Source organism: Schistocerca nitens, chromosome 11 (genome assembly GCF_023898315.1).
Source record: "Schistocerca nitens isolate TAMUIC-IGC-003100 chromosome 11, iqSchNite1.1, whole genome shotgun sequence".
NCBI lineage: Eukaryota > Metazoa > Arthropoda > Insecta > Orthoptera > Acrididae > Schistocerca > Schistocerca nitens.
This window is the reverse complement of record NC_064624.1, coordinates 192,185,415-192,211,814: the sequence shown is the minus strand read 5'-3', so window position 1 is coordinate 192,211,814 and position 26,400 is coordinate 192,185,415. Positions and strand designations below refer to the sequence as shown.

The window sequence follows — 26,400 nt, the reverse complement described above, 5'->3', positions numbered from 1 at the left end:
TTTGTTGCAAATTGCTAACTGCTCTCAGTCTCATATGCTGGATGTATACAGTTTGGTGATTTGTGTACTGTGAGCTACGCTCTTTTTCTCACACCCAGACCTTTGGGAGGTAGGCGGTTCTTCGCCCCACAGTGGCTCTTTTCAGACAGTAAGTGATGCGTGTAACAGGTTTGGTTGAAATCGATCCAGTGACATAGAAGGGGATGTGGAACATTCATATATACACTTGTTACAACAAGGTATATACAGGGGAGGGGGAGGGGGGGGGGAACTAGATTATTCCCAGATTTCCTGGTTAAAAACGCAGTTTTTTGTGCTTGAATTTTCACTTCTTCCAACGTGAAAAACACACTTTTTCTACATATACGTGACAGTATACCTTCCCTTGGAGCTATAAAAATATCAGTCCCTTGAGTTGTAAAGTGTGGAACTTCAGGGAATGGGAAACCTCGGAAAAAAATTTGGAAAGATTTGTGATGTGCAGAAACATTTAAGCTGCATATTTTTGTATTACAATACGCTACATATTTTTGAATTCGTATTAAAAAAATATAGATTCAAAATCCACCAAACACAGCACTTTACTTTCCGAAGCAGTGCAATCTAGATTGAAGATTGCTTTCGTAAGCCAATTGTAGGTTATGTCAGGTGATCTCGCCAGCCAATGGCAGCAGACCCTCAGAGCATAGGAAACTTGATGTAGCCAGCCAATAACAACATCACTGTTAAATAGTTTGAACACACAAATAGGATAAGTTAATGATTTAAATTAATGTACATAGTGTAGCTGCAAGAATAGCTAAACTTTCACATATAATATTGTCTTTTTTGCGTGTGTTACACTTTACAATACACCACAAAAATGTCCAAGTAAAATTTTAAATAATGACAATGTTTGGTCTTCTGTGCTCAAAATTCTTCCAAGAGGGTAGTCGTCAATATGTTAAGTTTGAATTAAAGTCAAATGGTCTGTGATTTAAGAAATTCAATGCACATTCACACACATAACATTAATCATCTTGTGTAAACAGAAATTTACTTTTCATATTAACGCTTTTCAAAGCACCATTCGCAGTATTTTCCCGTGACTTGTGAGAAATAGCTTTGTTTCAGCAGTTGCCAGAGAGTGCCAGGAAACAGGTGTTAGCCTACTGTTCGTGGGCAGCTACGATAACGTAGGAAGCCCGTATGCTCGCACATATATAGTATTAAGAGGTTTTATATGACATCATAAAAGAAATATGATACTGTAAGAGCACTGGAATTTTGTAAACCATATTAAAACACATAACTCGGCTTAAAGTGCACATTCATGTATCCAGATCCCAATGGAGTAGGCCCCAACTTGATATTAAGCTTTTCGGTGCGATTTTCGGATGTAAATTTTCTTTTAGTACCAGTACTGAATTATCTCATGTTTGGTTCTTCATTGTTGTGTAATGCCATACGTGCCAGAAGACAAAAATGTGCACTTGAAATTCAGTGAACAGTTGAAACTAGCCAATCGTGCAGAAACACTTTGTTTCTAATAAATTGACTGCCTCTGGAGAAAAGATTAATAAAAGCCACACTTATTTAGCAAACTGACAAAAATAATTTTATTGTTCTGCAATGTGATTAATGCTTGACTGCCAAAAATGTGGAAATAAAACTAAATCAGAAAACTGAAACTAACAACATATCCTGTAATTCTGTGAATGTCTTTTAATTCACTTGATAGCTCCCACCCACAGAAATCCATTTTGTTTTCGTTTGACATGAGAAGTATAAACAGAGGGAAACAGCAAAATCACCAAACGTAAACCAGCTTACGCGGAGACTAACCCCCTCCCCACTACAACCCAGACTGCTATGCACATGTGCAAATTTGGCAGCTTGGGAGTGCCAGAAAAATTATTCCGGGTAGTATCTGGCTCCTTGTTGCTACTGCTGATATGACTAATGGCCACACTTCACAAGTAGCCGGAAGTGGGAGAAGGTACTGCCCGTACGCAACTGAACTGCACACGCCCGTGAGCCCGTGGACAACTGCTCAAATGAGCTTAATGTAAACAGTCGTCATGTCACCCTTGTCGGCTGCAGTTTATTGTTACAAAGTATTGCATAGTCTTTGTCGTGAAGACTGTCACACTTTACTTTGTATCAGTTCTTACCAGTCAAAATTACAAAAATTTAGCTGAAGACTAAAACAATGAAAAATTCCAAGGATTTTAAAAAAAATTCCTGGGTTTCATCCGGATGAAAAAATTCTGGGGTTTTTCCCAGATTTCCCAGAGTGTATACACCCTGTATTATAACATTATGGATTAAACATTTCCTGTTCCAGTCGTGTTATAGTTCGCGGGAAGAACGACTGCCAGAAAGCCTCCGTGCATGCCTGAATCTCTCTAATTTTACATTCGTGATCTCCTCGGGAGGTATAAGTAGGGGGAAGCAATATATTCGATGCCTCATCCAGAAACGCACCCTCTCGAAACCTGGACAGCAAGCTACACCGCGATGCAGAGCGCCTCTCTTGCAGAGTCTGCCACTCGAGTTTGCTAAACATCTCCGTAACAATATCACGCTTACCAAATAACCCTGTGACAAAACGTGCCCCTCTTCTTTGGATCTTCTCTATCTCCTCCGTCAACCCGACATGGTACGGATCCCACACTGATGAGCAATACTCAAGTATAGGTCGAACGAGTGTTTTGTAAGCCACCTCCTTTGTTGGTGGACTACATTTTCTAAGGACTCTCCCAATGAAACTCAGCCTGGTACCCGCCTTACCAACAATTAATTTTATATGATCGTTCCACTTCAAATCGGTCCTTACGCATACTCCCAGATATTTTACAGAAGTAGCTGCTACCAGTGTTTGTTCCGCTATCGTATAATCGTACAATAAAGGATCCTTATTTCTATGTATTCGCAATACATTACATTTGTCTACGTTAAGGGTGAGTTGCCACTCCCTGCACCAAGTGCCTATGCTCTGCAGATCTTCCTGCATTACGCTGAAATTTTCTAATGCTGCAACTTCTCTGTATACTACAGCATCATCCGTGAAAAGCCGCACGGAACTTCCGACACTATATACTAGGTCATTTATATATATTGTGAAAAAGCAATGGTCCCATAACACTCGCCTGTGGTACCCAGAGATTACTTTAACGTCTGTAGACGTCTCTCCATTGATAACAACGTGCTGTGTTCTGTTTGCTAAAAACTCTTCAATCCAGCCACACAGCTGGTCTGATATTCCGTAGGCTCTTACTTTGTTTATCAGGCGACAGTGCGGAACTCTATCGAACGCCTTACAAAAGTCGAGGAAAATAGCATCTACCTGGGAGCCTGTATCTAATATTTTCTGGGTCTCGTGAACAAACAAAGCGAGTTGGGTCTCACACGATCGCTGTTTCCGGAATCCGTGTTGAATCCTACAGAGTAGATTCTGGGTTTCCAGAAATGACACGATATCTGGGCAAAAAACGTGTTCTAAAATTCTACAACAGATCGATGACAGAGATATAGGCCTACAGTTTTGCGCATCTGCTCAACGACCCTTCTTGAAGACTGGGACTACCTGTGCTCTTTTCCAATCATTTGGAACATTCCGTTCTTCTAGAGATTTGCGGTACACGGCTGTTAGAAGGGGGGCCAGCTCTTTCGCGTACTCTGTGTAGAATCGAATTGGTATCCCGTCAGGTCCAGTGGACTTTCCTCTGTTGAGTGATTTCAGTTGCTTTTCTATTCCTCGGACACTTATTTCGATGTCAGCCATTTTTTCGCTATTGCGACTCGAGAATTACTTGTTCGTCAGGGTGATGGCCAACTACGTGATGTGGCGAGCGGCCGGCGCTTCGGTCACCTACATGACAGAGGAGCTACGCAACCGCCAGCTGAAGTACCACTCGGCCCTGTCCGGCAAGACGGAGCGGGAGCCCCGCTGGAAGGAGTGTGTCGACATCGTCGCCGGAGGGTGAGTATTATTTGTCCGAATCTACGTACTGCGAAATACGTGTGTGTATTTTCTGGCATATAATCGAGTCCCCGTCAGGAGATACCCAAACCCACAACTCCTGTAGATTTGCTTATCTTAGTTGATATTGTTTTGTCCAGATTTGCAATTCTGTGCCTTCATTTGATGTTATTGTTGTCTGTGTTGTTGTCGTAATCTTCAGTCCGGAGCTCTCCTCTGTACTCTATCCTGTGTAGGCCTCTTTGTCTCCAGATAACTACTGCAATCTGCATCCATTAGAACCTGCTAACTGTAATCTTCTCTCGGTCTCCCTCTGCAATTTACACCCCCCTCACCAAGTGAGTGATGCCTCGATGTCTCAGAATGTGTCGTCTCAACTGATCCCATCTTTTAGTCAGATTTTACCAAAAATTTCTTCCCTCCCCAATTCAATTGAGTAGCACCTCATTAATTGCCTGATCCACTCGTCCAGTGTTCTCTCCTCTTCTTTGGCACCACATTTCAAAATATTCTTTTCTCTTGTTGTCTCAATAGTTAATCATCAATGTTCGAATAACTTACGGGTATGCTGCGAGGTGACATCATCGAACACCGCAGATATTTCGACAGGTGCACACTCTGCCATTCTCGAGGCGCAAATGGCAGGGTGTGCTCCTATTGAAATATCGGTGGTGTTCGACGACGTCACACGGCAGCAAACCCGTAAGTTATTTGAACATTCAATTCACCGGGAAAAGTTAAGATCTCACACAGTTAATCATCAATGTTTCACTTTGATACAAGGTTACAATCAAGAATATTGCTTACGGAAAGACTTCCCAACAATTAATGTTATATTTGGTCTTAACAGATTTATACATCCAGAATCAGATTTTCACTCTGCAGCATAGTGTGCACTGATATGAAATTTCCTGGCAAATTAAAACTGTGTGCCGGACCGAGACTCGAACTCGGGACCTTTGCCTTTCGCGGGCAAGTGCTCTACCAACTGAGCTACCCAAGCACAACCGACGGCCCATCCTCACAGCTTTACTTCTGCCAGTACCTCGTCTCCTACCTTCCAAACTTTACAGAAGCTCTCCTGCGAACCGTGCAGAACTAGCACTCCTGAAAGAAAGGATACTGCGGAGACATGGCTTAGCCACAGCCTGGGGGATGTTTCCAGAATGAGATTTTCACTCTGTAGCGGAGTGTGCGCTGATATGAAACTTCCTCGCACGTTCGCAGGAAAGCTTCTGTGAAGTTTGGAGGGTAGGAGACGAAGTACTGGCAGAAGTAAAGCTGTGAGGACAGGTCTTGAGTCGTGCTTGGGTAGCTCAGATGGTAGAGCACTTGCCCGCGAAAGGCAAAGGTCCCGAGTTCGAGTCTCGGTCCGGCACACGGTTTTAATCTGCCAGGAAGTTTCAGATTTATACATATTTTTAAGAAATGCTTGTATTGCTATTTTTAGTATGTAAATTATATCCTCTCTGGGTTTGGATATCATCAGTTATTTCATTGCCTCATCAGTTATTCCATTGCCTAAATAGCAAAACTCATCTGCTGCTTTCATTATGATTCCCAAAATAATTCTTCAGCATCATCTTATTTAGTTTGACTACGTTTCATTACATTTGTTTTTCTTTTCGTGATGTTCATCTCGCAGCATCTCCTCAACACACTATCCGTTCCCTTCAACTGCTTTTCCAGCCAGTTTGGCACTTCTGACAGAATTACATCACCACCCTTCTCAAAATTTTTTTTATTGTACTAAGCTTTAATTTCTTTTTCAAATTTATGCTCAGTTTCATCTACCGGTTGCTCAGTGTAGAGACTGAATCACATGAGGAATAGGCTCACTTCTTTCTCATCTATTGCTTCTCTTTCATGTCCTTCAGTCTTACAGCTGGAGTTTGGTTTAGGTGCAAAGCCTTAGGATTTCATTGTTAATTGTATTCTGGCCAAATACTCGTATTAAAATCCTGACCCTTCTGGTTGCTGCACTGTATTTTCCTCACATTTCTGCCAGCACGTGTTCGTGTGTGCCATTTCCAGTGTTCAGTGCAAATGTAACTTATCTCGTGTTGCAGTCTTTCGCTGTCTGTGGGCTCCATCTACGTGCGCAAGTACTTCAACGAGGAGGCGAAGAAGGCGGCACTCGAGATGGTGGACGATATCCGCCAGGAGTTCCTGCACATCCTGCAGGAGGTGGACTGGATGGACGAGGGCACCAGGTACGTCTCACCTGCTGTATCCGTAAAAATTCCAGGGTACCTTCAGTTGTACCCCGTCATAAATTAATTACTCTGACAGAAATGGGAATTGCTACATCGTGAAGCATCAGTCCAATATTTATCAAACAATTTGGGGATGTCCGTAACATAACAGGTATTAAATTATTAAACTTTCACAGGACTTAAGACTAATGTCTTTATTTGTCAAACGTTTGGAGATGTCCATCAGATAGCAGGTATTATAGATTAACAATAGAATGGCACAAAGAGTCAAAATAACACCTGTCATACATTTTTCTTCAGTATCATATCCAATTCTTTTTTAACTTCATTCAAGAAATCATATGACTTCTAATTTTTTCTGCTATTTATGGTTATATATACAAACATTTCATCATAAAGAGGAGAAAAATTAGAATTCATATGATATACATATCCATTCCACGTGGGAAATATACAGGGTGAGTCACCTAACGTTACCGCTGGATATATTTCGTAAACCACATCAAATAATGACGAATCGATTCCACAGACTGAACGTGAGGAGAGGGGCTAGTGTTATTGGTTAATACAAACCATAAAAAAATGTACGGAAGTATGTTTTCTAACACAAACCTACGTTTTTTTAAATGGAACCACGTTAGTTTTATTAGCACATCTGAACATATAAACAAATACGTAATCAGTGCCGTTTGTTTCATTGTAAAATCTTAATTACATCCGGAGATATTGTAACCTAAAGTTGACGCTTGAGTACCACTCCTCCGCTGTTCGATCGTGTGTATCGGAGAGCACTGAATTACGTAGGGATCCAAAGGGAACGGTGATCGACCTTAGGTACAGAAGAGACTGGAACAGCACATTACGTCCACATGTTAACACCTTTTTGTTGGTCCTTTTCACTGACGCACATGTACATTACCATGAGGGGTGAGGTACACATTCGACGGGCGTTTCATAGGACGTGGAGGACGCATAAATTGGCCAGCCCGTTCTCCTGATCTTACACCTCTGGACTTCTTCCTGTGGGGTACGTTAAAGGAGAATGTGTACCGTGATGTGCCTACAACCCCAGAGGATATGAAACAACGTATTGTGGCAGCCTGCGGCGACATTACACCAGATGTACTGCGGCGTGTACGACATTCATTACGCCAGAGATTGCAATTGTGTGCAGCAAATGATGGCCACCAGATTGAACATCTATTGGCCTGACATGTCGGGACACACTCTATTCCACTCCGTAATTGAAAACGGGAACCACGTGTGTATGTGTACCTCACCCCTCATGGTAATGTACATGTGCGTCAGTGAAAAAGGTGTCAGCATGTTGACGTAATGTGCTGTTCCAGTCTCTTCTGTACCTAAGGTCCATCACCGTTCCCTTTGGATCGCTACGTAATTCGGTGCTCTCCGATACACACGATCGAACAGCGGAGGAGTGGTACTCAAGCGTCAACTTTAGGTTACAATATCTCCGGATGTAATTAAAATTTTACAATGCAACAAACGGCACTGATTACGTATTTGTTTATATGTTCAGATGTGCTAACAAAACTAACGGGGTTCCATTTAAAAAAACGTAGGCTTGTGTTAAAAAACATACTTCCGTGCATTTTTTTACGGTTTGTATTAACCAATTACACTAGCCCCTCTCCTCACATTTGGTCTGTGGAATCAATTCGTCAGTATTTGATGTGGTTTACGAAATATATCCAGCAGTAACGTTAGGTGACTCACCCTGTATATCTAAAAACATAGATGATGTAACTTACCAAACGAAAGCGTTGGTATGTTGATAGGCACACACACAAACACAAACACACACATAAAATTCAAGCTTTCGCAACCCACAGTTGCTTCATCAGGGAAGAGGGAAGGAGAGGGAAAGACGAAAGGATGTGGGTTTTAAGGGAGAGGGGAAGGAGTCATTCCAATCCTGGGAGCGGAAAGACTTACCTTAGGGGGAAAAAAGGACAGGTATACACTTGCACACACACACATATCCATCCGCACATGTGCAGACACAAGCAGACATCATGTGTGTCTGTGTGTGTGTGTGTGTGCACACACTTGCGCAAACCCTATTGGTATGCAAGAAGAATTGCAGTCCATACTGTTTTGGTACAAGAAACTTATGGCAAGGTTTAGAGTTAACCTCTTATTAATTTTTCTGATCAACATACTTATTTCTAACACAACAAAATGTCCGCCCCGGTACCTAAGTGATCAGCACGACAGCATGTCAATCCTAAGGGCCCGGGTTCGATTCCCGGCTGGGTCGGAGATTTACTCCGCTCAGGGACTGGGTGTTGTGTTGTCCTAATCATCATCATTTCATCCCCATCGACGCGCAAGTCGCCGATGTGGCGTCAGATCGATAGATTTGCACCAGGCGAACGGCCTACCTGACGGGAGGCCCTAGTCACACGACATTTCATTTCACACAACAAAATATAACATTTAAGCATATTCATCGTGGTGTGAAAATGTAGGCCAACCAGTATGTGGGAGGGGGGGGGGGGGGGAATTACTTCAGTACTGCAGCAGTATGTTGAAAACAGTAATATTTATTTTGTGTGATATACACCAGGGGTAGTCAACCTTTTTTATGTGCAGCCTGCTTTTGTAACTCTGTTTGTAGTGAAAGTTTCTAACACCCACTGGTTCCACAGTAATAGCAATTTATAAGTAACTTCAGTTCTATAAAACTGATGAAGCAGAGATACAGTGAATTAAAGCATATAATAATAATGATTACCAAATACTTTGTCAAAGTGTTATGAAAATGGAAAGAAAATGTTATTAAAACTCGTACAGCCTACCACCCCCACGAAAGCTGGAACGTCCACTACTGGGCGGCATAGATCAGGTTGACTACTAGTGATATCAGCTGAATTACTGAGGAGAAATTCATTTGGAGTTAGTTGCTGCTACGTCCTTTTTAAAATGGCAAAACTGATGAAAAAATTATGTTCTGTTGTAGCTACTTACCATTGTAAACTGTGCACTTCAAACTTGCAGTTGAATCCACCTATATTTAATTTCTGAGGTGATAATGGAAAAACTCATTCACTCTTGTCACTATGACAGATACTTCAAGTATCACTGTTGTTATTTAATGAAATACTCATCTCCTCCAGTGAATTTTCCTAAACAGGTTCATTCTGCCCTACTCTTTCCATTATGCTGTACATATATTTGCAGTCTCTGTTCCAGTCTTCAGAGATGACATTCCTAACTTCTTTTGCGAGCACTTATATTGCACAGAGTGTAAATTTATCACTATACCTGGGAACATTATCTTTAATCTGGGACCACATTAACTCTAATGGGTTGAAACAGCAGTGGCAGGGCGGTAGCTAAGCACTTGTATGCCCTTATCACTTTCATAGACATTCTTATGATAAAGTCAGTCAATAATTTCCTCTTTACACTTGGTAGGTGCCTTCTTAATAAGGTAAGGAACCTCACCTGGCAAACTGTTCGCATATTTCCCAGATTTTGAATTAGTATTTCTATGAACCACTTCGTAAACATATTGTGGTTCATTTCTTCCTGACAATCTTCTGTCACCTCAGATTTGAAAAGTGGGAGACTATTTGAAAGAAAACCTTGTGAAGCGCATGCGTGACAAAGAATAAATCAGTCCCCCTTGTCAGAATGCATTGGCATCGTTCCTTTAATTGTGTCCTCTGTCCAGACCACTCTGTCGACAGTAGTGCTGTGGATACATCTCAAAAATTGGCATCTGCATGCAGCTGTATCCTCCCTCTTCACCAACATCTTACAGCCAGAGAAATATCCATACTGAAATACTAGGTCATGCAAAACTGTGAATGATTGCCTTGAAAAAGACCTGATTCCTTAAGTGTGAGCAATAAATTGCTAAGTGTTGGATTTTCCTTTCTGCAACAATAATATAAACGCAATGATGAAATGCATCCTCAGAAAATGAATCCGCTTATCTGTTCCTCATTCTTTCTTAAAGAGTTTCAAATTTCAGTGTTTTCCCAGTTTCCTTTTCTTTCTCAAATATTTTCTCACCAATCTTCACAAAGCTGCAGCAGTTCTATTGATTATATTGTTAATGTATAGCAGCAGGTCACTATTAAGTTTTTTGCTTTCAAAATAGGCACATAATGTGCAAACTGTCTCTCTCAACTGAACCCGTACGGCAATCCCCTGACTGAGATAATGCTGTGGAACTTTTCCACTCGTAACTTTTGACAAATTTCTTTCTGACACTGTTCAGTACCACACAACAGCAACAACAAAGAAAATAATAACTCCTGTAACAGTGAAAGGAAATGATCGTACGGCATTGTTGGCCAGGAGACCCCACGCGAGGTGTTCGGCCGCCGAAATTGCAAGTCCTTTTTAGGTGACGCCACTTCAACAACTTGCGAGTCAATGATGATGAAATGATGATGAAAGACACACAACACCCAGTCATCTCGAGGCAGAGAAAATCCCTGCCCCCTCTGCCGGGAATCGAACCCGGGACCCCGTGCGTGGGAAGTGGGAATGCTACCGCAAGAGCACGAGCTGCGGACTCCTGTAACAGTGTAACACCGAACAAAATTTCAGTGTGCAATGGACACACAGGAGACAGGCTACCTGAAACTAAAGCACAGTGCAAGTGGAAAGTGCGGTTATGAAGGTTTGGCAACACTGGCTGATTGCTGCGGCTACAGGATTGGCAGAATGTGGTCCGGGCCTCTTTCCTGCGCTCCCCCGCCTCGCTCCCCACAACTTCCATTGTAGCTGTCAATCCTAAAGTAATTTTGAACAGACTCAAGTCATGAAAGGTATGACAACATCTACATCTACATCATACTCCACAAGCCACATAACGGCTTATGGCTGAGAGAACTTCTGGTACCCCTAATTGATGCCCCCCTCTTCCCTGTTCCACTTACGAATGGCACGTGGCACGAATGATTGTTGGTAAGCCTCTGTATGAGCTCTAATTATTCAAATTTTCTCACGATGGTCATTTCGTGCGATGTATGTGGAAGGAACTAACACGTTGTCCAACTCTCCCCAGAAAGTACTCTTCTGAAATATTGACAGTAAACCTTTCCACGATGCACGGCACTTCTCTCACAGCATCTGCCAGTGGAGTTTATTAAGTATTTCTGTAATGCTCTCGCACTGACTTTTCGATCCTGTGACAAAACACGTCACTCTTTATCGGATCTTCCCTATCTCTTCTCTCAGTCGTGCCTGCTAACGATCCCAAATTGGTGAACTGTGCTAAAGAAATAGTTAAAGGCACTTCTTCCTCGGTGACTTACATATCCTTAAGATTCTTCCAGTGAATCTCATACTGTTTGTAAAGTCACTGCAGATAGCTACTCCTAGATATTTTATAGCAGATTCTGTTTCCAGCAGTTAGCCTTAAATATAGGAATAGGGTATCTGTTTTTTCGGACATGTTCTAGAGTTGAGGCTAACCGGCCATTGACCTTCTTCTTCTGTGCTGGATGCACAGGCATCGCCCAAACTGTTACAGGACTCGGTAAGATTGTCTGCTGTGAGTAATGAGTGTAGTTGGCAGGGGCACTACAAATGTAGTGTGTGGACATTAAGTTGGCAATGCGGGTCTCACGGGGAGCGTGTAAGGGATAAGTCCCCGCAGTCGCACTATCCTCTGTGTCCTCGGTGGCTCAGGCGGATAGAGCATCTGCCGTGTAAGCAGGAGATCCCGTGTTCGAGTCCCGGTTGGGGGACACATTTTCAACTGTCCCCGTTGATATATATCGACAACTGTCGACAGCTTAGGGTCGTGATTTAATTACCATTTCATTCTAAGAGAGCTGCATGGTCACCAATGCTATCTGCCTGAAAGAAGAGATACCATCTTCCTATAAAAAGTGCTGGGTGGGTGGATTGGGTAAGTTTTGCACCTGGGTCTTGCACAGGGGTACGATCCTCGTGGCAAGGGTTTGGGATTGGGAGTGGCATAGGGATGGACTAGGATGTTGTGGACGTTGGGTGGGCAATGGAGGGATGGGAAGTGTCTCAGGTAGGGTGTCCCTCATTTCAGGGCACAATGATACGTAATCAGAGCCCTGGCGAAGGACGTGGTTCAGTTTTTCCAGTCTGGGTTGGTACAGGTTGATGAAGGGGACCTCCCTTGTGGATCGTTCTTGAGGGTAATGGGAGGACTGGGGGTGTGAGGGGAAGTGGCATGGGAGATCTGTTTGTGAACTACGTCTGGGGATAGTGCCTGTCTGTGAAGTCCTCGATAAGATCCACAGTGTACTGAGCGAGGGAGTTTTTGGTCATTGTAGATGTGCCATCCGTGGGTGGCCAGGCTGTATGGGAGGGATATTTTGGTGTGCAAGGGATGACAGTTGTGAATATGCAAGTACTGTTGGTCGTTGGTATGTTTAATGCGGACAGAGGTGCTGATGGAGCCATCAGAGAGGAGGTCAACATCTATGAAGGTGGCACACTGGGTTGAAGACCAGGTGAAGCAGATGGGAGAGAAGGTGTTGACGTTATGAAGGAACGAAGATACGGTGTCCTGGCCCTGAATCCAGATCGTAAAGATACTGTCAGTGAACCTGAACCAGACTAGGGATTTGGCATTTTGGGAGACTAGGAAGGTCTCCTCTAGATGGTCCATAAAAAGGGTGGCACAAAAGGAGGCCAAGCAGGTGCCCATGGCTGTGCCACGGACTTGTTTATATTCCTTCCCTTCAAATGAGAAGTAGTTGTCAGTTAGGATAAAGGTAGTAAGGTGTATGAGGAATGAGGTAGTGGGTTTGAGTCTGAAGAACATTGGGAAAGGTGTGTACGTATGTGTGTGTGTGTGTGTGTGTGTGTGTGTGTGTGTGGGTGGGTGTCTATATATAGCCTATGTGCACCCAGATGTTCATTAATGGTTACATATTATATAAATATATGTTTCAAGTCAGATTATGAAATCTTATGTACACATGATCTCCCTCTTGTCTTGGAGGATACATATATATCAGTTTGAATAACAATAACAGAAATATCTCCAAGGAAAAGTAGGTAAAATAAGGGGCAGGCAACAGAGTCCCACACTGTCTACATCCTTATGTGATGGCCCATTTAATGTGGCATCTAATGCTCCTGCAACAGGTAGGATGAGACAATGATGAATCGAGACCCATTCATGCATGTAAGTATTACAAGCTTAGGTGAACACAAAATAATAACAACATTGTTCTCAATTTCTAATTGTGTAATTCTTCTTGGTGTGGAAAGCCAAGTAATGCCACAAGATTAGGTGATGGATTAAGTGGACTGTGATATATGAATGTACGCAGGGTGACAAGAAAGTTTTAGTTGGTCTGAGGAGTGTGCACCACTAGGTTCAAATGGCTCTGAGCACTATGGGACTTAACATCTGTGGTCATCAGTGCCCTAGAACTTTTTCTTTTCCATCAGTCTACTGACTGGTTTGATGTGGCCCGCCACGAATTCCTTTCCTGTGCTAACCTCTTCATCTCAGAGTAGCACTTGCAACCTACGTCCTCAATTATTTGCTTGACGTATTCCAATCTCTGTCTTCCTCTAAAGTTTTTGCCCTCTACAGCTCCCTCTAGTACCATGGAAGTCATTCCCTCATGTCTTAGCAGATGTCCTATCATCCTGTCCCTTCTCCTTATCAGTGTTTTCCACATATTCCTTTCCTCTCCGATTCTGCGTAGAACCTCCTCATTCCTTATTTTATCAGTCCACCTAATTTTCAACATTCGTCTGTAGCACCACATCTCAAATGCTTCGATTCTCTTCTGTTCCGGTTTTCCCACAGTCCATGTTTCACTACCATACAATGCTGTACTCCAGACGTACATCCTCAGAAATTTCTTCCTCAAATTAAGGCCGATATTTGATATTAGTAGACTTCTCTTGGCCAGAAATGCCGTTTTTGCCATAGCGAGTCTGCTTTTGATGTCCTCCTTGCTCCGTCCGTCATTGGTTATTTTACTGCCTAGGTAGCAGAATTCCTTAACTTCGTTGACTTCGTGACCATCAATTCTGATGTTAAGTTTCTCGCTGTTCTCATTTCTACTACTTCTCATTACCTTCGTCTTTCTCCGATTTACTCTCAAACTATACTGTGTACTCATTAGACTGTTCATTCCGTTCAGCAGATCATTTAATTCTTCTTCACTTTCACTCAGGATAACAATGTCACCTTGTATTTTAATTCCACTCCTGAACCTTTCTTTTATTTCCATCATTGCTTCCTCGATGTACAGATTGAAGAGTAGGGGCTACAGCCTTGTCTTACACCCTTCTTAATACGAGCACTTCGTTCTTGATCGTCCACTCTTATTATTCCCTCTTGGTTGTTGTACATATTGTATATGACCCCTCTCTCCCTATAGCTTACCCCTACTTTTTTTCAGAATCTCGAACAGCTTGCACCATTTTATATTGTCAAACACTTTTTCCAGGTCGACAAATCCTATGAAAGTGTCCTGATTTTTCTTTAGCCTTGCTTCCATTATTAGCCGTAACGTCAGAATTGCCTCACTCATCCCTTTACTTTTCCTAAAGCCAAACGGATTGTCACCTAGCGCATTCTCAATTTTCTTTTCCATTCTTCTGTATATTATTCTTGTAAGCAGCTTCGATGCATGAGCTGTTAAGCTGATTTGGCGATAATTCTCGCACTTGTCAGCTCTTGCCGTCTTCGGAATTGTGTGGATGATGCTTTTCCGAAAGTCAGATGGTATGTCGCCAGACTCATATATTCTACACACCAATGTGAATAGTCGTTTTGTTGCCACTTCCCCCAATGATTTTAGAAATTCTGATGGAATGTTATCTATCCCTTCTGCCTTATTTGACCGTAAGTCCTCCAAAGCTCTTTTAAATTCCGATTCTAATACTGGATCCCCTATCTCTTCTAAATTGACTCCTGTTTCTTCTTCTATCACATCAGACAAATCTTCACCCTTATAGAGGCTTTCAATGTATTCTTTCCACCTATCTCCTCTGCATTTAACAGTGGAATTCCCGTTGCACTCTTAATGTTACCACCGTTGCTTTTAAAGTCACCAAAGGTTGTTTTGACTTTCCTGTATGCTGAGTCTGTCCTTCCGACAATCATATCTTTTTCGATGTCTTCACATTTTTCCTGTAGCCATTTCGTCTTAGCTTCCCTGCACTTCCTATTTATTTCATTCCTCAGCGACTTGTATTTCTGTATTCCTGATTTTCCCGGAACATGTTTGTACTTCCTCCTTCCATCAATCAACTGAAGTATTTCTTCTGTTACCCATGGTTTCTTCGCAGCTACATTCTTTGTACCTATGTTTTCCTTCCCAACTTCTGTGATGGCCCTTTTTAGAGATGTCCATTCCTCTTCAACTGCACTGCCTACTGCGCTATTCCTTATTGCTGTATCTATAGCGTTAGAGAACTTCAAACGTATCTCGTCATTCCTTAGTACTTCCGTATCCCACTTCTTTGCGTATTGATTCTTCCAGACTAATGTCTTGAACTTCAGCCTACTCTTCATCACTACTATATTGTGATCTGAGTCTATACCTGCTCCTGGGTACGCCTTACAATCCAGTATCTGATTTCGGAATCTCTGTCTGACCATGATGTAATCTAATTGAAATCTTCCCGTATCTCCCGGCCTTTTCCAAGTATACCTCCTCCTCTTGTGATTCTTGAACAGGGTATTCGCTATTACTAGCTGAAACTTGTTACAGAACTCAATTAGTCTTTCTCCTCTTTCATTCTTTGTCCCAAGCCCATATTCTCCTGTAACCATTTCTTCTACTCCTTCCGCTACAACTGCATTCCAGTCGCCCATGACTATTAGATTTTCGTCCCCCTTTACATACTGCATTACCCTTTCAATATCCTCATACACTTTCTCTATCTGTTCATCTTCAGCTTGCGACGTTGGCATGTATACCTGAACTATCGTTGTCGGTGTTGGTCTGCTGTCGATTCTGATTAGAACAACCCGGTCACTGAACTGTTCACAGTAACACACCCTCTGCCCTACCTTCCTATTCATAACGAATCCTACACCTGTTATACCATTTTCTGCTGCTGTTGATATTACCCGATACTCATCTGACCAGAAATCCTTGTCTTCCTTCCACTTCACTTCACTGACCCCTACTATATCTAGATTGAGCCTTTGCATTTCCCTTTTCAGATTTTCTAGTTTCCCTACCACGTTCAAGCTTCTGACATTCCGCGCCCCGACTCGTAGAACGTTATCCTTTCGTTAATTATTCAATCTTTTTGTCGTGATAACTTCCCCCTTGGCAGTCCCCTCCTGGAGATCCGAATGGGGGACTATTCCGGAATCTTTTGCCAATGGAGAGATCATCATGACACTTCTTCAAATACAGGCCACATGTCCTGTGGATACACGTTACGTGTCTTTAATGCAGTGGTTTCCATTGCCTTCTGCATCCTCATGTCGTTGATCATTGCTGATTCTTCCGCCTTTAGGGGCAATTTCCCACCCCTAGGACAAGAGAGTGCCCTGAACCTCTATCTGCTCCTCCGCCCTCTTTGACAAGGCCGTTGGCAGAATGAGGCTGACTTCTTGTGCCAGAAGTCTTCGGCCGCCAATGCTGATTATTTATCAAAATTTAGGCAGTGGCGAGGATCGAACCCGGGACCGAAGACGTTTTGATTATGAATCGAAGGCGCTACCCCTAGACCACGGGTTACCTCTAGAACTACTTAAACCTAACTAACCTAAGGACATCACACACGTCCGTGCCGAAGGCAGGATTCGAACCTGCGACTGTAGCAGTCGCGCGGTTCCAGACTGAAGCGCCCGGAACCGCTCGGCCACAGCAGCCGGTGCACCACTAGGGCAACAGCTTCTGATAGACTACTACATCATCTGTGACTGCCCCATGGAGATTCATGCATTATTCACTACACCATTTACATTTCTATATATGGTAAACAGTGGCAGTCCTATTGTTCTCACTTCGAACGCTGCTAAAATTACATTTTCCCCTGGTGATTTTGTTCTGTTAAGAATGATGTGTTGAATTCTATCTGCAAACAAGTCCTGAATCTACTCACAGATCTGTTCCAGTACTTGGTAAGCTCGAATTCTGTTCACTAAATGACAGTGTGAAACTCTGCCACAGCCGTTCTGAAGACGAGGAACGTGGCAACAAGGATCCATTCTTTCACTTTCTTTGCAAAATGTTTCATTTGCCCTTATCCAGTATCATTTAACCCACAAAGACCTTACAGATCCTGGCAGTGTGTAATGTGGTGTGATGTGATCTGATGTGCAGGAAGAAGGGACTCGAGAAAGCCAAGTCGATGGCCGTCCACATCGCGTACCCCGACGAGCTGCTGGATGACAACAAGTTGGACCAGTTCTATGAGAAGGTAAGCCGTGCCAAGTCCATTTGTAAACAAATACATTGCCTCTCACTGGAACCCCAGTATCGCAGGACAAACTCACGTGTCACTGTGCCCTGCCCTTTGTAAGCTTCCCACCAATCTGCGTTGCTATCTCTCTCTGAGATACACAGAATACGAGGGGTAAGACATCAGTATTGTGAAGCAGGACCGACCGACATTCGTCAACCGTGCATGACACGGAGAAAGAGTTTACTGTGATTAAAATAACTCTGTGATTGATGTTTCTGTGAGTGAAGTGGGTGGAGCACTGCCACACTTTACACATTCGTGTGACAGTGATTTTGCATAACACAACTGAAAATTGACCCCCCACTTTTGACAATACTGTTTCTGCATTTTAACAGTGTTTATTCGCAGAGTGGCATGTATGAATCTTTGTTTCATCTAAATAAACCACTGGCCACTTTAATTCTGATGCCTCATTTTCAGGGCTATGAACTGAACCTCATTGGGTCTCTCTGTCTGTCCAACTGATAAGACCCTTTTTATGAGGAATAGGTAGAGATATCAAGTTGAAATTTATTTGAAATACAAACGTTAACGGACCCTCGGTCGTGTAAAAAATTTAGGCTTCTAAGTCAATGCAATAAAAAGATACAGCCTCCTGTAAAGACCCTTTTTTTCTCTGGAATGGGTAGAAGTATCAAGTTGAAATGTATATCAAACACTAAGGTCGCCAAACCCTTGGCATGTTTAAGTATCTAAGTCAGTGCAATAAAAAGATATGACCACATACAAGGTGATTCAGGAGGAATGTCACATAATTTGTGAAGTGATTCTACATGTGAAAATAAACGAAAAAAGTCCTACGAAGATATGTCCAATTTCCGATCATTACGGATCTGGAATGTGTTGAAGACTACACACATCCATGACTGATTATGAAGACAACTGTGAATATAATTACAGAAATTCTGTGAAAGGTGTTGTAGTGGATAGAATAATGGCTGGACAGATGACTGATCCATCCTACGTGTGGTGTTAAAAAGTCCCCCACCTGTGTGAATGCACTTGTCAACACGTTCGAGCACATCACGTTGCACATCGAACATCATCTCGGCGGGCTTTAATGTGGGCAATACCATCGTTGTTGCAAGTGACAAGTTCTTTACGTTTACCCACCTTCGTAGCGTACACATTCCCCTTTAGGCAGCTCCGTAAACAGAAGTTGGGGTTAGGTCGGGCGATCAGGCACGCAAGTTAATCGATCCGCCACGGCCAACCCTCCATTGAGGAAGTGTGTTCTTCAGGTACAGTACTTGTCGGGTACAGTGAATCGGTGATCCAGGTACATTTGCCGTCGTCACTCTAATGTCGTGGGTGTTCGTGATACAATTGCGTGTAAATGTAGCCTCATCTGCACATAAAGTGCATTGCATGACGTCTCTGTGTAGAGCCAACCCTTCACAAAATTGTTGTCTGCTTGCTGAGTCACCTGTATGAAGATGTTGCACAGGCTGCACACAGAATATGTACAATCCCTCAGCATATAATGTACACCACAATTGCGTTTCCGGAATATCGAACTGATGTGTACTGTGTACTGGTGACGGTACACCACTGTACCATTGCATAATGCCTTCCCTTTCCTCAGCTGACTGAATCGCCTCGCATTCTGTTGTTACGTGTACACTGGGTAGTGTTCCAGATTCATATAATATTTGAAAAACCCTGTAAAATACCTTGGCAGGGGGGTTCATCGATCAGGAAAACATCTCTGCTAATCTGTCACGGCTACACGGACAATGCCATTACAGTACCCGTACACAAATGGGTCTGCATATTCTGCACGGGTACCGTATTTACTCGAATTTAAGCCGCACTCGAATCTAAGTCGCACCTGAAAAATGAGACTCAAAATCAAGGAAAAAAAAATTTCCCGACTCTAAGCCGCACCTGAAATTTGAGACTCGAAATTCAAGGAGAGAGAAAAGTTTTAGGCCGCATGTCCAAATCGAAACAAAGTTGGTCCATTGTAATATGAGGCACAATTTAGGTCGAATGAATGACAATACAGCTATAGTACTTCGGTTCGAGTCGTAAGCTTAGCAGTTAAGCTTTACCAGGTAGCCATTGCTATGCGTTAGGCACTCCGTCCGTATTTATACGGGCACCATGCCTTTTTCACGAGCTTCGTCTGGTTTGAATTGATTGCTTATTTTTCTTTGATCTGATAAGTGCCATTCTCTTTGTTATAGGGGTTTACGTCACTCTAAGCTGAAAAAGAGAGAGAGGAATCGTCTCATTAGCGAAACAATGGCAAGAGACTGCTATTTGTTGTTACTTACACTTCTGCTTTCTTTTATAGTGATCAACAAGAACCAAATAATAGACTGCGTATGATAGATGTTCTGAACGAGAGTTTACCAAAAATTTTTCTCCGTTTGAAAATCTTTCCAGATGCCTCTTTAGTACACTACATTCTGCACAGAAATTAGAGTCATCTTAGATTTAAAAATCTAGTCAATTGCTGTGCTTCATTTCTGACTGTATCATTATTAGGCATAAGAATAATACGAACATAAACATGACATGATATGTATATTCTTCCGCGTTTGCTGTTGTCTCACTCTAGTTTCGTAGTTTATTAGGCAGACAGGATTTAAATGAGATAGCAGCAAACACGAAACAATACATGGCAAAATGTTTATATTCATATTATTCTTATGGTGAAGAGACTACTGCATGTGATTCACAATTCATAAAAGTTCCTATTAGTAACCATCTCTTCTCACAGGTAGGAAAAAATTCAGAACATAGAGTTGGCCATATTGACATATATCCCAAACAGTCTTGCCAGTCGGGTTTTCGTAGTACATTGAAATGATGCTACATTCGAAGATGAATAATACGGAATTTGTATTTACTTCGTTGGATAATGTATGAAAATGCAGTGGTCGAAACTCAGGGTGGAGAAAAAAAGCTGGTCTTCCATTTTTTTTTTTTTTAATTTGTTTACTGACCCAGAGGTTTTGGCGCCAGTATTTATCTCTGTGCCTGAAAAGCATGCCTGTGTAGCGCTACATATATTCTATGGCAAAAGTTAATTGTGGCAGCACCTACCAACATTTTTCAGAACTTCCGCTTCCTTTGCACTCGATTCTAAGCTGCAGGTGGTCTTTTGGATTACAAAAACCAGAAAAAAAGTGCGGCTTAGATTCGAGTAAATATGGTAAACATATGTGGCGTGTTGGTATTCACGGGTACAGTGGACTTGCTCAAGTAAACAACACTGAAGCACAAACGTTCACTGATCTGACCTACAAACGCACACTGGGTACACTTCCAGCTGTTGCCTCGGTGTGATTTCACAGTGGTGTCGACTGTCGGAGAACCACCGCACCTCATGTAGGATGGATCAGTTTTCTGTCCCACCATTATTCTATTCACCACAGCACCCACACAGCATTTCTGTAAGTAAAATTCACTGTTGTCTTCATGTCCATTCGTGGATCTGTGTAGTCTTTAACCTGCTCCAATTCCATAAAGATCAAAAATCGGAAACACGTCTGTAGGACTTCTTTGTTTCATTTTCACACACAGAGTGATCTCACAAATTTTGTGGCATTCCTCCTGATACCCCGAATTACATATTTCAGTACCTGCAGACTCACGCGTCAAAACCTACTGGTAAACTGTCCGTATACAAGGGTGGTCCCATAAGTACCTCACCTAACAAAGAACACACAAAAATTTTCCAAAAAAATGTATTTATTTTTCAACATAATCTCGTTTCACCTCTATACATTTTTCCCAGTGATATTCAATAAGTTTGATACCATTTTCGTAATGAGAACTGTTTAATTCCTCAAAATAGCCGTTAACTGCCAACATCACGTCTTCATTTGTTGAAAATCTTCGACCACCAAGACATTTTTTCAAGTTTGGGAACAGAAAATAATCTAAGGGGGCTAAATCTGGAGAATAGGGTGCATGAGGTAGCAATTTAAACTTTAATTCGTTAATTTTGGCCGTTGCAATGATGAACTTGTGAGCTGGTGCATTGTCCTGAAGAAACAACACTTTCTTCTTGGCCAAATGCGCCTGTTTTCTCTTGATTTCTTCCCCCAAATGCTGCAATAAGTTTGCATAATACTTCCCGTTGATAATTTAATTATCCCACGCGCTTCCCAAAAAACTGACGCCATGACCTTGCCTGCAGATCAACTGGTCTTCAACGGTTCTCCAATTTGTGTCCATTGTTTTGATTGTTCTTTTGTCTCAGGAGTAAAGTGGTGGACCCATGTTTCATCCACAGTTATGAAACTGTGCAAAAAATCAGCTTTATTGCTGCGAAATTTCGCTGAACAGTCATTTGAAACATCGTCACGACACTGTTTTTGCTCGAGTATGAGCAGACACGGCACATTCCTTGCACACAGGTTTCTCATGTCCAAATTTTCAGATTGTATGCAATGTACCACACTTTTTGAAATGCCTGCTATGCTCAAGTATGAGCAAACGTGGCACAAACCTTGCACACAGGTTTCTCAATACGCAATATACCGCACTTTTTGAAATGCCTACTATTTCTGCTAGCTTGTGCACTTTCAGTAAATGATCATCCAGTACCGCTTTGTGGATTTTCTTCACCATTTCTGGAGTCGTCACCTCATTTGGTCAACCATTGCGATGCTCACCTTCGCAGCTCGTACGGTGTCGTTTAAATTCAGCTACAGAATATTTTACTGTTGTCAATGAAGGAGCAGACTCTTCCAAAGTAGAATCTAGCTCAGTTTTAATATTGGTTGCATTGAGCCCTTAAAAAAAAAATATTGTATCACATAATGATGACCAATTTTCTCCATTTTCACAAGTTCACTAACAACCTTCACTATTGATGGGTGCCAAACAAATACGAAACAAGGTGGCATCTTCAAACTTGAAACATATGCTCCATAGATCATTTGTTTTCTTATCCAGAGATATTTTTCAACAACTGCCATCTGTCTATCAGGCTAGGTACTTATGGGACCACCCTCGCACCTGGTGGTCTAGTGATGCACATGACTGGAAGCCAAGCGGTTGCAGGATCGAATCTCGGTCAGACCCTGGGTCATTCGGTCTTTGTTTTAACGAAGTAAGGAGTCAGCAGATACAGTATGTGATTCAGCTCTCACAGTGAACTGTGCATCCCCTTTCTCTGATTGGATAATTGGGGTAGCTTAGGGGAACACAATTGACTGAAGTGGTGTCCAGTAGAAAGAACTGCACCAGGTCACAGTCCCACATGAAGTTATTATTATCTACAGGGTGTTTCCATAAGAGCGTGCAGACATTTAACAGGATATAGAGGATGCCTCAAGAGCAATTCGGGGCAGGGAATCTGCAGTCTGAGAAGCCAGCTTACGGAAATAATAGGTATAAAATCACATTTGATAATTAAACTGTAACAGACCTTGTATCTGACACTATTTTTGAACACCCTGAATAATGTAGTATGCCTTTGTAATATCTACATACTCTCACTCGCTCACATGATGATTTGTTTGTTATGACACCTTTAAATACCAAATCCCACTAGAAAAAGAGCTTTTCTCGTTGACTGTTAGTGACACAGTAAAGCCCATATTGCAAGAGAGTGCCTAGCATTTGCATTACCTGTTAGACAAACATGAGTTACTGGAGAGAAAAATTTTCAACAAAAATTTTAGATCTAAAAAGAAGCCCAGAAAAGGTACAGTGACACATGTCAAAACACAGACAAATGACAGATACTGCAAGGACAAAGAAACTAGTAAGTATTGGTCATTTATACACAAGGAACAACAACTAAGTTAGACTCTTCCCAGCCACCTGTGTTTAAAAAAGCAATTGAATTTGTTTTCCCTGTGAAACTGCATAAGAGTAGCACCAGTCATATGTTTATGTGTGTGACGTGATGTGCTAAGTCAGCACAAAACCCTCTTGAGGTTTTTTTGGGACATCATGTGTGTATCAGTTTGTCAGTGAAATAAGGCAAAACTTTTTCCTACTGTCATACAGTGAATAACACTGTAGTACATTGCCATTATATTTGCTTCTTGGAATGAGTATAATAATTATTATATTTTACAGCTATATTTATAGTGTCTGTTCTATATCATTATTATATTTTTATATTGTTATGTTTTCATATTTTTATTGTTCACAATATTTTTTTCTTTTTTGACAGTTTCAATCATTGCATTTTTAGTATGTGGAACATATGACAGTTAATTTTTTTTTCTGTCATGTTGGTATTTCTTTCAGTTTCCACAGCCTGTAAATGTTGTACACTTGTCAGCTTTGAGGTTCCAGCAAACCATCCAGCTCTCGTTGATTTCTACCCTCCCATTGTTCCACAGCATTCTGTATGAGATCTGGCTGAGGAGAACAGGTTTTTGACCTCGCGTTGCCTACATCCTAGCCTTTGCATTATTTTCCGTCCCACTAAGAACTCAGTGACTCCTGAGAGATGAAGTAGGGTAAATGTTTGAGTTCTTTTTAAATACTCTTCTCTTCTATGCAGCTTCTTCACATTCAGTAAGTGTATTCAAATCAAACTGATTCCATAGATTCCCAAAAGATAGTATCATATTAATTTTATCCATAATGGCTATCGTTACAGCTGTGACTTATGTACATTCCTAAAACATAAAGGAAAAATGTCTGCTCTTTCAGTCGCAATTCAGAGATGGTTTTAAAAATAACAATGCTTTTTATACCCCTTAAGCCCCAATTGTCATGTGCTTATCACATTATTTTGTCATTATTTTTACATACCAGTTCCTAATGTTCAAATTACATGGGTACACAAGCTCAATCAAAAAATAAAAACACAAATAAAAAACAAACACAACAGTTCCACAATACAATAGAACTCACAAGCTGAAAACCTACAAACACACTCAACAAACACACACAATGACAACACCACACAGAAAAGAACCAGATGGTACACCATGACCTACACACATAAACTAACACACAGAGTTGCAAACATCCTAAAGAGACAGGGCTTCAAAATAGCATATAAGCCTGGGCAAACCCTTCAATCACACCTAAGCCAGCCAGCTACCAAGAGAGACAAATTCCAACAATCAGGAATATATAAACTTGAATGTCAAAGTTGTGATGCAGGAATTTTCAAACAAGATACAAAGAACATATCAGATGTTGGAAGTATGAAACAAACCATTCCACATTTGCAGAGCATTTAAAAAACTACAACCATCATCCTACAAACATGGAACAAGAAGTGAAAATAATGAGAATAAGCAACCATGACAAACATCTTATACAAATGCAAGAAAACTTACACATCCAGAAAGCCATAGCAGAAAACAAACATGTGATAAATGAACAAACTCACATCAGCACAGGCTCCCTACTACACTTAGTAAAGAAAATGATAACATAAAATTAAAAAAAAAATAAAATAAATAAAAAATAAAAAAAACCTCTTCCCCACATCATCTGGAGACACACACACACACACAGCAAAAAAAAAAAAAAAAACAAATATAAACACCAAAATACACACACAGCACAAAAAAATATATATCACACCAAAAAACACACACACATACGCAAACGCACACACAAATGCATACACGAACAGACCACAGATACTTCAATAGTTACACTCATAAGTTTGGCAATAACATTCGATCTTTGGCAAAAACATTTGACAGTCGGCAACAGAAACCAAAACATTGTTTTAAAACAAGCGTTCAGTGCATAGTGTTGTGGAATGGGGGGGAAAACCGCAAATTGGCGTTCATAAGAGGAAGAACAACACCAAAAATGCAACAGGAGCGTAATATGTAGGAAATTGTCCACGCAACCTGTAAGTACAGTTCAAAACATTACTACTTAACAGGAAATACCAACCACCAGAACTGTTTATAACCTATAGGCACAGTGACAAAAATGTAAATAAAATAGCTAACATATGTACATATTCCAGGCCACTGATGATGCCTTGCAGAAAATAAAGGCGAAACGCGTATGGCACTAAAATCGTTTTATTCAGTTGCTGTCAGACGGTTCATAAGCAAAAATTATTAATATACTGTAATACATGGGTAGAGTTTATTTTAATGATGGAACACCTATGAGCAAGTAATTTTTGTCAAATTTTCATTAATTTTCAATAGTTTCCATCATCAAACTAAACTGTATTTATGCAATAGGGCCAGTGGGAACTGCCATTTACAAATAATGACAAAAAAGATTAAGATGGATCTTTAGAAATGTAAATATATCACACATGTTAACAGACATCATGACTGTAATTAATTTTCCATTATATTTTCGAATTATTCAAACCATCTTGTGTCGGCTGTTACTGGTAACCATCCATTCCTGTACAAACAAAACTTTCAGTGATTGTTAACATTAGTTATTTTTGTTCAGTCACGGTTATAAAATATATTATTGTAAAGACACTTTGGAGGATCCATTGTTCTTCCCATCTTAAGTATATGTGTAAAGTAAATAACAGTTAAGACATGATTGCTATGAATCTTCATGTGATACACAATTTTTGACAATACACACTGTAACTTTGCCATCCTTTCTTATAGCTTTGTGAGTTCTCCCAGAGTATTGTTAGTAAGCATTATTGTTGTTGTGGTCTTTAGTCCTGAGACTGGTTTGATGCAGCTCTCCATGCTACTCTATCCTGTGCAAGTTTCTTCATCTCCCAGTACATACTGCTGCCTACATCCTTCTGAATCTGCTTGCCTAATTTAATTCTCGGTCTCCCTTTACAATTTTTACCACCTGCAACTAAACCCATTATGACATTCCTGTTGATGCCTCAGTATGTATCCTATCAGC

The 26,400-nt window shown here is 41.3% G+C and overlaps 1 protein-coding gene across 4 annotated transcripts in view; it reads left to right on the top strand.

Annotated features, from left to right (window-relative positions):
• LOC126213477 (neprilysin-2-like) overlaps positions 1–26,400 on the top strand; it is a 614,003-nt gene that overhangs the window by 539,063 nt on the left and 48,540 nt on the right. For all 4 annotated transcript variants that reach the window (XM_049941253.1, XM_049941250.1, XM_049941251.1 and 1 more), the window contains 3 exons: positions 3,806–3,964; positions 6,034–6,177; positions 17,463–17,559. In XM_049941253.1, the coding sequence (XP_049797210.1) occupies positions 3,806–3,964; positions 6,034–6,177; positions 17,463–17,559 (400 nt within the window). The remainder of the gene's footprint in view (positions 1–3,805; positions 3,965–6,033; positions 6,178–17,462; positions 17,560–26,400) is intronic.